The following is an 11887-nucleotide window of genomic DNA, read 5'->3' on the forward strand; positions in this document are numbered from 1 at the left end:
AGCTGCTGGTCCATGGCTGTAGTCATTCCGAGGTACTGAGCCTTATCGGCGTCACTCATCAGCAATCTTGGTTCCCATGCAAAGTTGAGTTGGTCTTGAAATTCTTCCTTCAATGACTTCAACAGCCAGGCCACGTCGTCATGAGTTCTTTGTGATGTGATGCAAATGCAGAGCACATGGAACGAGCCAGCCATATCAGAGTACCCAAATACGAATACTGGGTACCCTGACTTGTTAGTCGAAAATGTCGTGTCGACATGGCACAAGATCTTGCGGCGGGGGTTATCTTCGCAAGTCGTTTTGTATCGATTCATGACGTCAAGCGTCGTAAACCCTATGTACGAATATGAATGCATAACATTGTCATCGTATACAACATCATTACACGTGCATTATGTACACTGCATTCAAATATCGTATCGACTCGAAACGACTGCAGGCCACCATTACCTACGCGGGGCTTGCCATCAACTTTTTCCACGCCAAAGACGAATGGGTGATGGATTTCTTGATCTTCTTGGGCGGTTGGCAGAACCCAATGTTGCAACGCTTCTTCAACGGCCAGCACCGTACTTTTGTGGTGCAACTCCTTGGTTCGCACATAGTTGATGGATTGTTGCCGGAGAGTAGGACACGCTGCATCATCATAATTGCCCGACTGAAAGTATACGCGCAGAATCTTGAACAGGGTCTTCAGCATACGTTTGGGGTCTTCGCCGATCCATGACCTCAGGTCGTGTAACATGTCTTCGGTCACCTATTGGCGCCAATATCAGAATCATTGTTATGAACTGTTACCACCCAAGTTCGTACATGGGGCTTGACCGGTGATGCTATTCCATCCTCACCCATCATGTGGTATCCACACATACTGACAACAGTACTACTGGACACTTGACAAGTTTGGATCTTGTACGCAGCGTCACACCGCGGTATTCCTTCGTCGTTGGTGTGACATCTTTGGCTGATGCACCTAGTGTACTGCGACTTCATTTGATGAGGCTGAGCAAGGCGCGTGTCGTGCTCGTCAACATGAACCAATGTGCATGCTTCGCTGTTTGAATGTGATACACCAAAGCGAGGTAGTGTAAGTCGGAACGAGGGATACTCGGTACTTGGTAGCGTATGAACGTGGCGAAACGCGGTCATTGGTGTAATGAGAATATTGGACATGTAGAGTTTCCTTTGAATAAATTGAGGATAGTTCAATCGTTACATTGAAGATTCGTATACTTGTGGAGTAGCAAATTGTAAAAAACTACCCAAGAGATACGTAAATGAGTTAAATAAGTTACGTCAAGTTACATGTGTATTTCGGTTGTACGAAACCGTACAATTAACGTTGCTCGATGAACTTTGTCGTATTGCAATATTGTATACTTTCGAAGTAGCAAATTAAACAAAACTACCTGGTCGTTTCACACTTGGTCATTCTGTCAGCATGGACGATGATGTCGCTACGCACAACGTTGTGTTTGGCGATGGGCATGAATGTGTCCCATTCAAGATAGGAGAAGGCTACTCCGGAGCAAAACGGAACGTAAAGAAATGCTTCGTGTGCGTTGGTAACACGAACAGGGGCACTACAAAATACCGTTCTATTTGTCTGGTGCCTGTCTATGCCACAAACAAGGAACCCACAGCCCATACCTGCTGGCAGCTGCTGCATACACCTGAAGTTCAGCAGCGATTGTGGCAGAAAGCAGTAAATCTCAACATCCGGCAGGCAGCTGAGTCACCATCGGTGAAGCGCAAGCGCATCTCGGCTTTGAAGAAGAAAGTCAAACTGCGAGCCATTAAGTACAAAGACACCAAACGTAATTGATTCTCCATAACATATACTGTTGCTTGCTTACTTACGGCACACATATCCACCACACACAAACTACACTACAGATCTACCTCTGGTCAGTTGAACGCTTCATTGTACTGCCACAGATTCACTCTACATCCAGAGTTATTGACAGGGATGTTGTGGCCACTTGGAGCCATCCATTTCGAGCACTTCCAGGGCACACATACACTTCACACATATACTACATTAAAGAACTACCTCTGGCCAGTTGAACGCACCATTGCGGTGCCTCATATTCACTCTACAGCGTGGGTTATGGACATGGATGTTCATTCCAATCGTGTGCACTTTTATTCTACGGCACCCCTTGCCGCCATCGGCACACATACACTTAACAGTGTGAAGTGTATATGTGTGAACTTCACCTATATACTACATTAAAGAACTACCTCTGGTCAGTTGAACGAGCCATTGCGGTGCCTCATATTTACTCAACAGCCTTAGTTATGGACATGGTCGTTCCATCCTATCGTACGCACTTTTATTCTACTGTATCCCTTGCCACCATCCGATAATTTATTACGCGTACCCCGGACTACGTTGAGCTGTAGTGTACGTACCAACGATTCAGATGTAATGCAATTCCCTTTTGAAGTACGTTGATGCGCATCCATCTCACTCGAGACTCTACCTCAACACATGAGTTGACAGGTGGCGTCTGTTCTGTGGTTTTCAGCAAAACTTATGCGGCAGGAATGTGAACTCGCCCAGCAGGCCGCCCATTCCGTTGTCAAAACTTCCACTCCCCAAAGCACTTCAACCAGCGGTCAAAGAGGTCTGCATTCATGAAAGCCTTCGGCGACGCGGTGGTCATTGCGTCGGGGACGGGACACTTGTCGAGGACAGAAGTTGCGCAACTTACACCAGGAAGAATGAACGCTGGGCGCACTGGAGTGCCATCCGAGGCTACGGCAGCAACGGTGGTTAGGTGGTACACGTTGGTTTCTTCTCCTCTCCAGACGTTCTTCGATCCACGGATCGCCACGACCTTCTTTGATTTTCCCTTCGTCTTGAAGCTCGTCTCATCCACATTGTAGACGTCACCGGCCGTGCATGAAAACCCAAGGACGCCTTTCAAGAGCTCGAAAAAGTACTTCGTGATGCCCTCACGAGTGATTGCATTGCGAGCCTGACTGAGCTTCTGGGCGACACGGGAGGGGAGCTCTTCATGCCTCATTTCGAAGCGAGCATACCACCCTCGTCCGATCGAGCGCGGCACACCGGAGTAGTGAGATAGGATGTAGTTCGCTTTCATTAAAATCTCATAGCGTTCAACCGACCAACCAGATCGCTGCATGGCTGCGATTCATGTGACGAGGCCGTCTTCAAGGCTCATTGGGATGAACGGCTTGCGTGCTTGCTTAACGATCCTAATAGACCCAGTCTCTTCTTTCATCCTCATGTACTTGTATATCGAAGTACACTTCACAGGCGAGCTACGGGCGACTTCAGCAGCACTCTCGCCGCCTTCGATCCGCGCCAAGGCGGAAACGATGTCGGCAATTGATGGCGCCGTTGATGCAATGCCACTCTTTCGCACACAAATCAGTCAATTTTAGCTCCAACTTGCCCGTGCTGAGGAGACTCAGCGCAGAAAGGGAGCGCAGCAAAATGAGGAGGCGGTCGGCCCACACAATCGCCCCCACGCGATCCAATTCAAACAAGTTGAACGGTCCAATGCAACACCGACTTGTGACAATGTACACGAGGATTAAGGCTACGACCCCGAATAAAACGTACGTGACGTACAGTATTGCACTCCCCACATGAAATACAGCGACAGACTGCGCGGAATCTCGAGCGCGTCCAGCGCGTACATGTCTCTTTCGATGACTGTGGTCAGCACCGTGACGCGACCGGCATCGCCTTGGAACGACGCAACTTCCTGAATCACCCACTGGTACAGGTAACACCAAAACGTCCATCCAGGCTCGTGTTTGGAAAAGGTGTGGCTACCCCAGCCCTTTCGTGCCTTGGACAAATTGGAAAAAGCATGCATGGCGGTGTTGATCGCATCCAGCTGGTCCATCACGGCCCAACGAGTAATGTGTAACACGTCTAGCGTACTTTAAAGTATCGAGGCAGTCTTGACCTTCCAAAGCATGTTGACACATGTCCGAGGCAACAGTCGCCACCACGTTCGACGCGAGACCCGCCATGATCACTTCGTGCAATATCAAGTACGTTGCCTCGGTAAACAGAGGCAGCGTGCACGGTCCCACCGAGTCCAAGTACTGAAACGGCGCCGGTCGAGAGGTCGGCAGGACATAACACAGCAGAGTGCCGCCAAAATGGAGATACTGTTGCGTCTGCCATGTGCGCGGGTTCTAATGACTTCCTTGGCTTGTTTGTCTTGAAGAAGGTAGTCGATCCAACGTAATATGTATTTGGAAGTGAAGATCCTTATCACTACCCTGCGATCTTTTACTCTAATTCTACAGATAACGACGGAAATAATTGCCAAGTGGTACTCTTGAAATATCTGTCAATTTGTATGATCAATATTATTTTTCCAATTGTACTACGTAGTACTACTCTGTGTTTTAATTGTAACCTGCTTCGAAGTGTCACATAAATGATGTCGGATTGGTGAATTTTCAACCAATTGGAGACATCAAAACTAAACGACGACGACAACGGCAACAGAGTCAAAACATCAAATCACTTTCGTCGGCCGAAATACCGTAAATAACACACCCATTGAAATTACAATGTACACGCACTAACGTATAGGTACATACTGTACATGGAATTAACATGCCTTTCACAAGCCGTGATGTTATCGTTAACATCTTAAGAACCTAGGCTCTTATGTTGCACACATGTTGACCTTCTCCTGGCAGAACTGAAAGCTTTTGTTATATCCTTGTATTCGCTGTGTACTGTACGGTATACTGTACTACGTACCGGTACTCGATGTACAGTACAGTACCGGTACTTGCATCCGATGTTCAAGAAAGGTATATACTGTTAAGTCCTATTGATGCGATTCTCTCGATTGTTTGAGTTACGGCAACAGTAAGAGCATCTCCAACGCGGGTCCCTATCCCAACTCTATACTACTCTGGCACATAATAGTTGTCGCCTCCAAACAACTTCATTAGAGTATTGAACTTGTCATTTGCACATCTTGATTGTTGTATTGAACTCCAAATTTTTAAATATCGAAGGCGAAAATTATAATGCAATCAGGAGTATTTTATTAAATTACTTGTTCTTGGGAATTCACCATCGCTTCAAAGTGCACTTCTTCAGTCAGGCGATTGTTCAAGTGCATCAGCGCGCTCTCGTAGCTTGTTGCATCACACTCGACACTGAAGGACGAGAGGTTTGCAATCGAGGCATCCTTCTTCATGTGGGGCAGTTTGTATTCATTGCTACCATTGATCTCAATGGACTTCTCCATCACCTTTTGAAGGGTGACGAAGGTCTTTGCTAGTGTTTCAGTGGGCAACTCAACAAACGATGTTTTTACAGCATCAATAACCTCGTCGATTGAACGAGTACACTATTGATACTGCAGGCTTTGAATAGAGTTAAAGAATCCTAAGTCGAGCACATTGAAGTCCGGGCTGTTCGGGGGCTGGTTCACAATTCCAATTTCACCAATTCCGGGTGCAATTAACCGGTCCGTCGTTAAACATTTGTGTGGACTGGCATTGTCTTGTAATCAACACGGCAGACTTGCGAGCTGCAGACGGAAACTTTGACTTGATAGCATGAATTACTTACTCAATAACCATCTTCGAATACACTTTTGCGTCGACGGATTGTGCAACAACTGTTCCTTTCGGACGTATAGCATTCGCGAGGGATCAACAGGTACCGGTACGGTACCGCTTACTCTGTGCACCTACCTTGCGTCGTGTTTTCGCGTGCATGGTAGGATTGACGTTGCTGGGAACTGAACCCAGACCTCCTGCAAGCAGGCGCGCTTCCATTGCGCCACAACATCGATTTCTTGAGTGTCGTCGCTCTGGCCTTCCAGTCGTGCAGCACAGTCCTACATAATCCACCAGATTCGCCAGCTAAAAAGTGGTTATGACACCATACATCACATACATACAGTACCACCACAACACTAGCTCCAATTCTTACCATGGTGATTGATTCGTTTCGTGGCGGGTCGGCAAATCTGCGGCGGGTCGGCCGTGGGCTGACTGCACAGCTACGACAGAACTCGAGCACACCGTTAGGTTAACGTTATGGAAGGATGATCGTGCTCACCGATGTTCCAGCATGTGCTTGGTCCATGCCTGCGTTCTGGCGCGGCACGGTCTGTGGAATTCTGGAATGGCAATGGAAAACACGTTGACATCATCAGATGATATGATATCGACGTCGTAATCGTTTGTCGGCGATAGTAGCAGCATCAAAGACGTGCATGCCCTACAAGGCACGCCGTTCTTCATATTCAAGCCAATTTGAAGCAAGTGTAACGAAATCTCAATGTTATCATCCTTTCTGAATTAATCCATATAGAGTATGATATGACATTTCATTAACTCGTTGTTTGGTGATTTGAACCCGCTTGCTTTGTCCAAAGATACAGTTGCAGAGGGAACTGAAGCAGTAATGGTACAGTAGATCTCGCTCGTTTTGAGGCATTTTGACGATTTCGTTGGTGGTGTTTTGGGAATACGACAGCAGCTTGGCAACAACAGATGCGGCTTTTGAGAAGTTAACTTGTTCTGCACTTGGGCGGATAAATTTGCGCCGTTGATGGACCAGTGGGGCAAACTCCAATGACCCAACCCACCGCAAATTCCAAATTTCATAGGTTGTCCCCGGGGCACCGTGCATTGCGAGGTGCATATAACGGGGCACATACTGGGGGCGCAGTGGTGCTAGAGGGAGCGTTTGTCGAGACTTCATTATGAGCAGAATGTCCACCAGGGCCTCTAAGGTCGGCAAGTAGTTGCTCGCGGAATTGTTGTAATGACTCCGACAACATTCTATTCGTCACCGTAGTGGAGCAACAAAGCAGCTGTGACTCCAATTGCGATGCTACTATCCGAGGGACGTCGTCGAGTTTTTGCATAATTTCTGACCCAAGCGTATCAACACCACGCTCGACCTTACGTATTTGGTGGGCTAGTACGACGTGGGGGGGACTCCAGTTGCAGCCAAAGCCGTAGTTGAATTACACATGCATGACACCTAGATGGACTTGGTGACAGAGGCGTTGCAGTACACCCGACGACCACACGGACGACAAGAAGACTGCATGATTGTAGGGAAAGTGGCTCTGAGTCAGACGGAATGGTAGGCTAACGACGCCAACAAGTACGGAAGTGCAAACTGAAAGCACTTCGGATAGAAGTCCGTGTAACCCGGGAGGAGCGATTCCCATTGGTGGGCTGTAAGCGGGGGAGCAGCAAAATGGGGGGGGCAGTGTGGCAAACGCTTCGTCGTTGATATCAAATCCTATAATTTAATACTAGTATGCCCAATATTTATAATATATCGAAATATTTAAATTAATCCAAAACTACCTGTTGCAGCTCGTCCAACAAATTGGTCGCCACTGGAGCCTTCAAAAATGTATCTCCCCTGAACACTACCGAGGCTCCATCCTGCTCGAAGCCAAATGGATACCGCTTGGGGGCCACCAGGGTTATTCGAAAGTGCGGTAGCAACGCCCTTTCTGAAGGAGTGGGTACCATTCTCAGACACCGACAGTCCCATTTCTGGGATTTCGTCGCGATGAGTGACGCACGTCTTCATCAACCACTTCGAAAATCGCTCCTTTGACCCCGAGCCAAACAAAGAGTTGGAGAGCTCTTCTGCGGCACACCTCGAGTAAACACAACAAGAGCGAGGCTATATATATTAATGTAATATTGTGCATATATAACTCCTTACCTAAGGACCGGGCAAACCCATGGACTCTGTGGGTTCGCGTAGACATGCGTGGGAAAGCATTATTTCCATCTTGGTCGTTTTTCATCTTGCCAATCTTGACAACAAGAGCGTCATCTAGGTAAAGTAGTTCAGATCAATACATGAGCAGATTACTGCCTTCCCAAGAAATATTGTCGAACCGAATCGTCCAGATAGACACGGATCTCGCCATCATGTTCCACGAGAGGACGAGGAACAAGTGGGACATAAGAGTCAAGCTGAAGTCGGACTTTGTCGTAAGCGCTCTTTTGCCCAAATATATGTACCCTATTTTGGATTAATAAAAAGTTTTTTTTCTACTACGTAGTACTTCGAAGTATATGCTTAGTAACCTTGTGGTGACATTGGCAGTTTGCCTTCCCCACTGTCATTTTGCCACATTCTTTGAGCATGGCCACCTTGCGGTTGTAGGCACTCGAAAAATCTCACCCTCGTCAGACACCTGTTCAACCAAATGCTGTCATATCAACTGTACCTTTGAGAAGAGTGGCCAATTCTTGATCGACCTTCCTTGTACAGGTACTTGATGGCACTCTTGCACTGATTGATTGTTGAGAAAATGTTGTACTTGGTTGGTGTGATTTCGATGCCACTGGAGTTGCGCTTAATCGAAGAATATGTGAGGTACTCCTCGCTCACGTGGCATGGTAGTGGCAACTTAATTGCTGAATCCACCACATGCACTGGGTGGTTTTCCTGTAGCCATAACTTGAGTCGTTGGAGACGTGACTCGTACTGTGTTCGTGTGTCCTCGACTAAGCGTAATGAGACAACACATCCCCAGGCATCGCCGCTCGCGTGCTTCCGCTTGGCCCTTCCCATCAGAGAAGAGATGTTATCGAAATGGCTTCCATAGACCGGATAACAATATATTCGTAAGTATTCGCAAAAGGGTAGTATCTTGCAGACATTCCTGCATCATAGTTTAGGCAAATGTACGGCAAATAGATAATTGCCGTTTACGAATATTTTCCATTCGCGATTCGAGTGTAAAGTATGGTTTAACCGGACGAATATTCGCAACACCCTAAATATCCATTCGTAAACGAGTACTATTTGCTGATACAAAGTTGACATTACATCATGCGTGTCGTCGTGGTGAAAAGAGTTACCCATTGCCTAGAATGTGTGAAATTATCCACATTTTAAGTGACTGCGGCGTATTCCAAGATTCTGCGCAGTACTACTTGGCAGTTATTTCCGTTGTTATCTGCCTAGAGATCTATCCAGATATCGCCATCTGTCATTTTCCGTAGTGACCCAAGAGTGATACTACTAGTATGGTGCAAGTCATCTAAAGACTACAGATCGGCCATCCTCAGGAGGAGACGTTTTACAATTAAACGCCTCGGTTCTTTCAGTTAAACCCACGAAATGTTGACGTAAATCATTATTAGTTACGTGTTTTAGCTGGTAATTAGGTTAAACATTGTGAATAATCCAGATACAATGAAAACGTTCGTACGGATAAGTGCTGTATACAAAGACCAAGATATACTTGATACTCCTTTTCGGCCAAAATGTACCTGGTTCCATATACAGGGAACTTCAGAATGCAAGGCCTACCTTATCTTCGAGTGGGATGGAAATAACAGATTTTGATTGGTAAATATACTTCGAAGTACGGTGTATATTTCTGCCAATGAGATTGGCCCATCAAAATAATATTCAGATCTTTGAAACAGCTATTAAAATTATAGAGGAAATTTAATTATGAGTCAAATTTACAATGATGTTGTTTGACTGTAAGAAATCAAACTTGTAATTCAGGAGGTCATTCAAGAATAGAGTGGTATTAAAACTATTGGTATAATATTGTACAATGATATATATGGTAAACACGGAAGAAGCGTAAGCGTTTGACCCAGTGGCGCAACGATTTAGTGCGACGGCATAACATTATTGAGGAAGGGCCCGGGGTTCAATTCCCGGGGAGTGTCAAACTTTTTCCAATTTTTATTAAAACAACATACAAATTCCAAGTATACTGAACTTACACAACAGATAATATAAAAACGAATTAATCCATTGGTTCCTGAGGAAGTGCCTTTTCAAAGCTGCCACGGATAGCGTCGGTGGACACCATCTCCCAAGCAGCGACAGCTCTCTTGATCAACGCCAACCTTTTCTGCCGGGCGGTGAGTGAAAATGGAACCTCGTCTTCTCCTGTGAAGATGTCTTCATACAACCACAGGTTCCCTAGGTACCGCTTGAAGGGCGCCATCACGCCGACGTCAAGGGGCTGGCACATCGATGTTGAGTTTGGAGGTAAGGGGCAGATATGCGATCGAGTTCTTCGTTGATGATCTTGTAGGATGCTTCGGACACGTGCGAGTCGAAGTTGTCGACAAGGATCACTGACGCTTCTTCGATGTGGTCGTGCAAGACGGTGCGCAGGTAGGACTTCCACACACGGCCGTCCATCCACGCATTTATTGGACTGCATAGGAATGGCCAGCAGGAAAGGTCGGAAACTCGCTAGTTTCGATTCGGCCACCAGGCGTCCCTTTCATGACGAACAGGATCGGAAGTTTGGACCCATCCGCCTTCGCGGTCAAGACAGCCGTCATTCGCATCGAATGCTTCTCTCCTGAGGATATCTTGGAGCTTCCACCACGAACAGCCCAAATGTACTTAGGTGGCATATCACAATATATACCTGTCTCATCCACATTGTACACGCTCTCCGCTCCATGTGCGCGGTACTCACGGTGAAATTCAGCTGCAAAGATGTCATGAGTGTCCTCGAGATCCCCTTGGCTTCGTTTACTTATGCCAGGTCGTTGTCGCGAGATGCCATGACGTTTGAAAAAGCGTTGTAGCAGTAAGTTGTACCCACAGCCTGGCCTTTTGTCCACCAAGTAGGACACAAGCCATTCCCGTTGATTGCGCTTCACCCACGTCACCATATGGATCGTAGTAAGGGCTCGTTCAGAGTCCCGTAATCCATGGATAAACTCAAGCAATCCAGGTGGGTCCGGTAACACCTCGGATGGGACGCCAGGTGTGAGTTTCATGTGCTTCTTGTTGCCTCTGTACGCAAGGATTTGAGCGCGTTTGGTGACCCAGTTTCGCAGAGTTCGACGGGCGACACCAAGTTCAGTAGCGACCTGATATACGGTCATTGTCTCAAGGAGGCCCAGGGCCTGGAGCTTGAAGGCTATCGGGTACATGATGCGCGCCATTGAATAGTATCCATTGAATAGTATTGGTTTGAAATTATTGAATTGCTCGCGGGCGGGATAATAAAAATATATCCAATCAATACCAAGAATTTCAACGAAATTGTTTGATTGGACAAAACTACGGCTGTAATGTTGAATACTTCGGTAGGCCTTGCATTCTGAAGTTCCCTGTATCTCCGTACAAAAAGGCCGGTTGGTTTAAATTCTATTACCCGATCAATTTTTCACCAATCGAAAATCTGAACCGAAACTTCTGTTGGGCTTGTCCAGTTCTATCGTTATTACGGTATATTTTCCTAAATAATATCAATACAAAGTTGGAATAGCTGTCGAAAGTCAAGGCATTTATTTGTTGTCTTTAGGTGACTTGCACCATACTCTGGTCCAAAATAGCTGTCGTGTTGCATATTTTCGAAGGTGCAGTTTTGTTTGACTTGTAATTTGTATGCCACTTGTACATGTTTAGTGTACTAGTATTCTATACAAACCGCACTGAAAATATCAAGTGACATCAACCACAACAAGCAAATCGGAAGGTAAAGGCCGCCGTTCGCGGAATACAGTGCCGTAGCTTGTTCAAATGGCTAGAACTACCGGTAGGCATCGTTTAGCCTCAGGTGCGATTTCGTCGTCGACAGACGTCTACCGAAGGTGCTACGGTCATGCATGGTATCTTTAGAGCATGTTTGATCGATAAATACAACAATATAGAAGCGAGAGAGGGCGAGATGGGGAAGTTTAAAGTTAAGATTAGATTCTCTGGTGAGTGATTCAATATTTTGCCAATTTGAAGGCCATTTTTCAAGTTCGATAACTTCGCCAAGAGTGAGAATTTTGCGCAGATGAGATCTTCAGCTTGCATTTACATTAATCAAATACGAGAACCAGTAAGTTTAGGACAAAATACTTCATTTTGAAGTATAACAGGACAACTATTTTGGAC

General features: G+C 46.3%; 4 protein-coding genes across 4 annotated transcripts; all 4 read right to left on the reverse strand.

Moving 5' to 3' along the window:
- Positions 1-3303: 3303 nt before the first annotated feature.
- On the reverse strand, positions 3304-3884 carry H257_16812 (hypothetical protein; the record flags this gene model as incomplete). The annotated part of the gene is made up of 2 exons (XM_009845384.1): positions 3304-3572; positions 3605-3884. 2 exons carry the CDS (start codon positions 3882-3884, stop codon positions 3304-3306), a joined length of 549 nt encoding a protein of 182 aa, XP_009843686.1.
- A 1173-nt stretch (positions 3885-5057) lies between these two features.
- H257_16813 (hypothetical protein) lies at positions 5058-5261 on the reverse strand (the record flags this gene model as incomplete). The annotated part of the gene is made up of 1 exon (XM_009845385.1): positions 5058-5261. The coding sequence occupies one exon, from the start codon at positions 5259-5261 to the stop codon at positions 5058-5060; it is 204 nt and encodes a 67-aa protein (XP_009843687.1).
- A 4518-nt stretch (positions 5262-9779) lies between these two features.
- On the reverse strand, positions 9780-10183 carry H257_16814 (hypothetical protein; the record flags this gene model as incomplete). The annotated part of the gene is made up of 2 exons (XM_009845386.1): positions 9780-10001; positions 10088-10183. The coding sequence occupies 2 exons, from the start codon at positions 10181-10183 to the stop codon at positions 9780-9782; spliced, it is 318 nt and encodes a 105-aa protein (XP_009843688.1).
- Positions 10184-10191: 8 nt separating this feature from the next.
- Positions 10192-10944, reverse strand: H257_16815 (hypothetical protein; the record flags this gene model as incomplete). Its single annotated transcript, XM_009845387.1, has 2 exons — positions 10192-10349; positions 10419-10944. 2 exons carry the CDS (start codon positions 10942-10944, stop codon positions 10192-10194), a joined length of 684 nt encoding a protein of 227 aa, XP_009843689.1.
- Between the last annotated feature and the right edge of the window lie 943 nt (positions 10945-11887).

The sequence above is a fragment of the Aphanomyces astaci genome, assembly GCF_000520075.1.
Source record: "Aphanomyces astaci strain APO3 unplaced genomic scaffold supercont1.92, whole genome shotgun sequence".
NCBI classification, from domain to species: Eukaryota; Oomycota; class Saprolegniomycetes; order Saprolegniales; family Verrucalvaceae; genus Aphanomyces; species Aphanomyces astaci.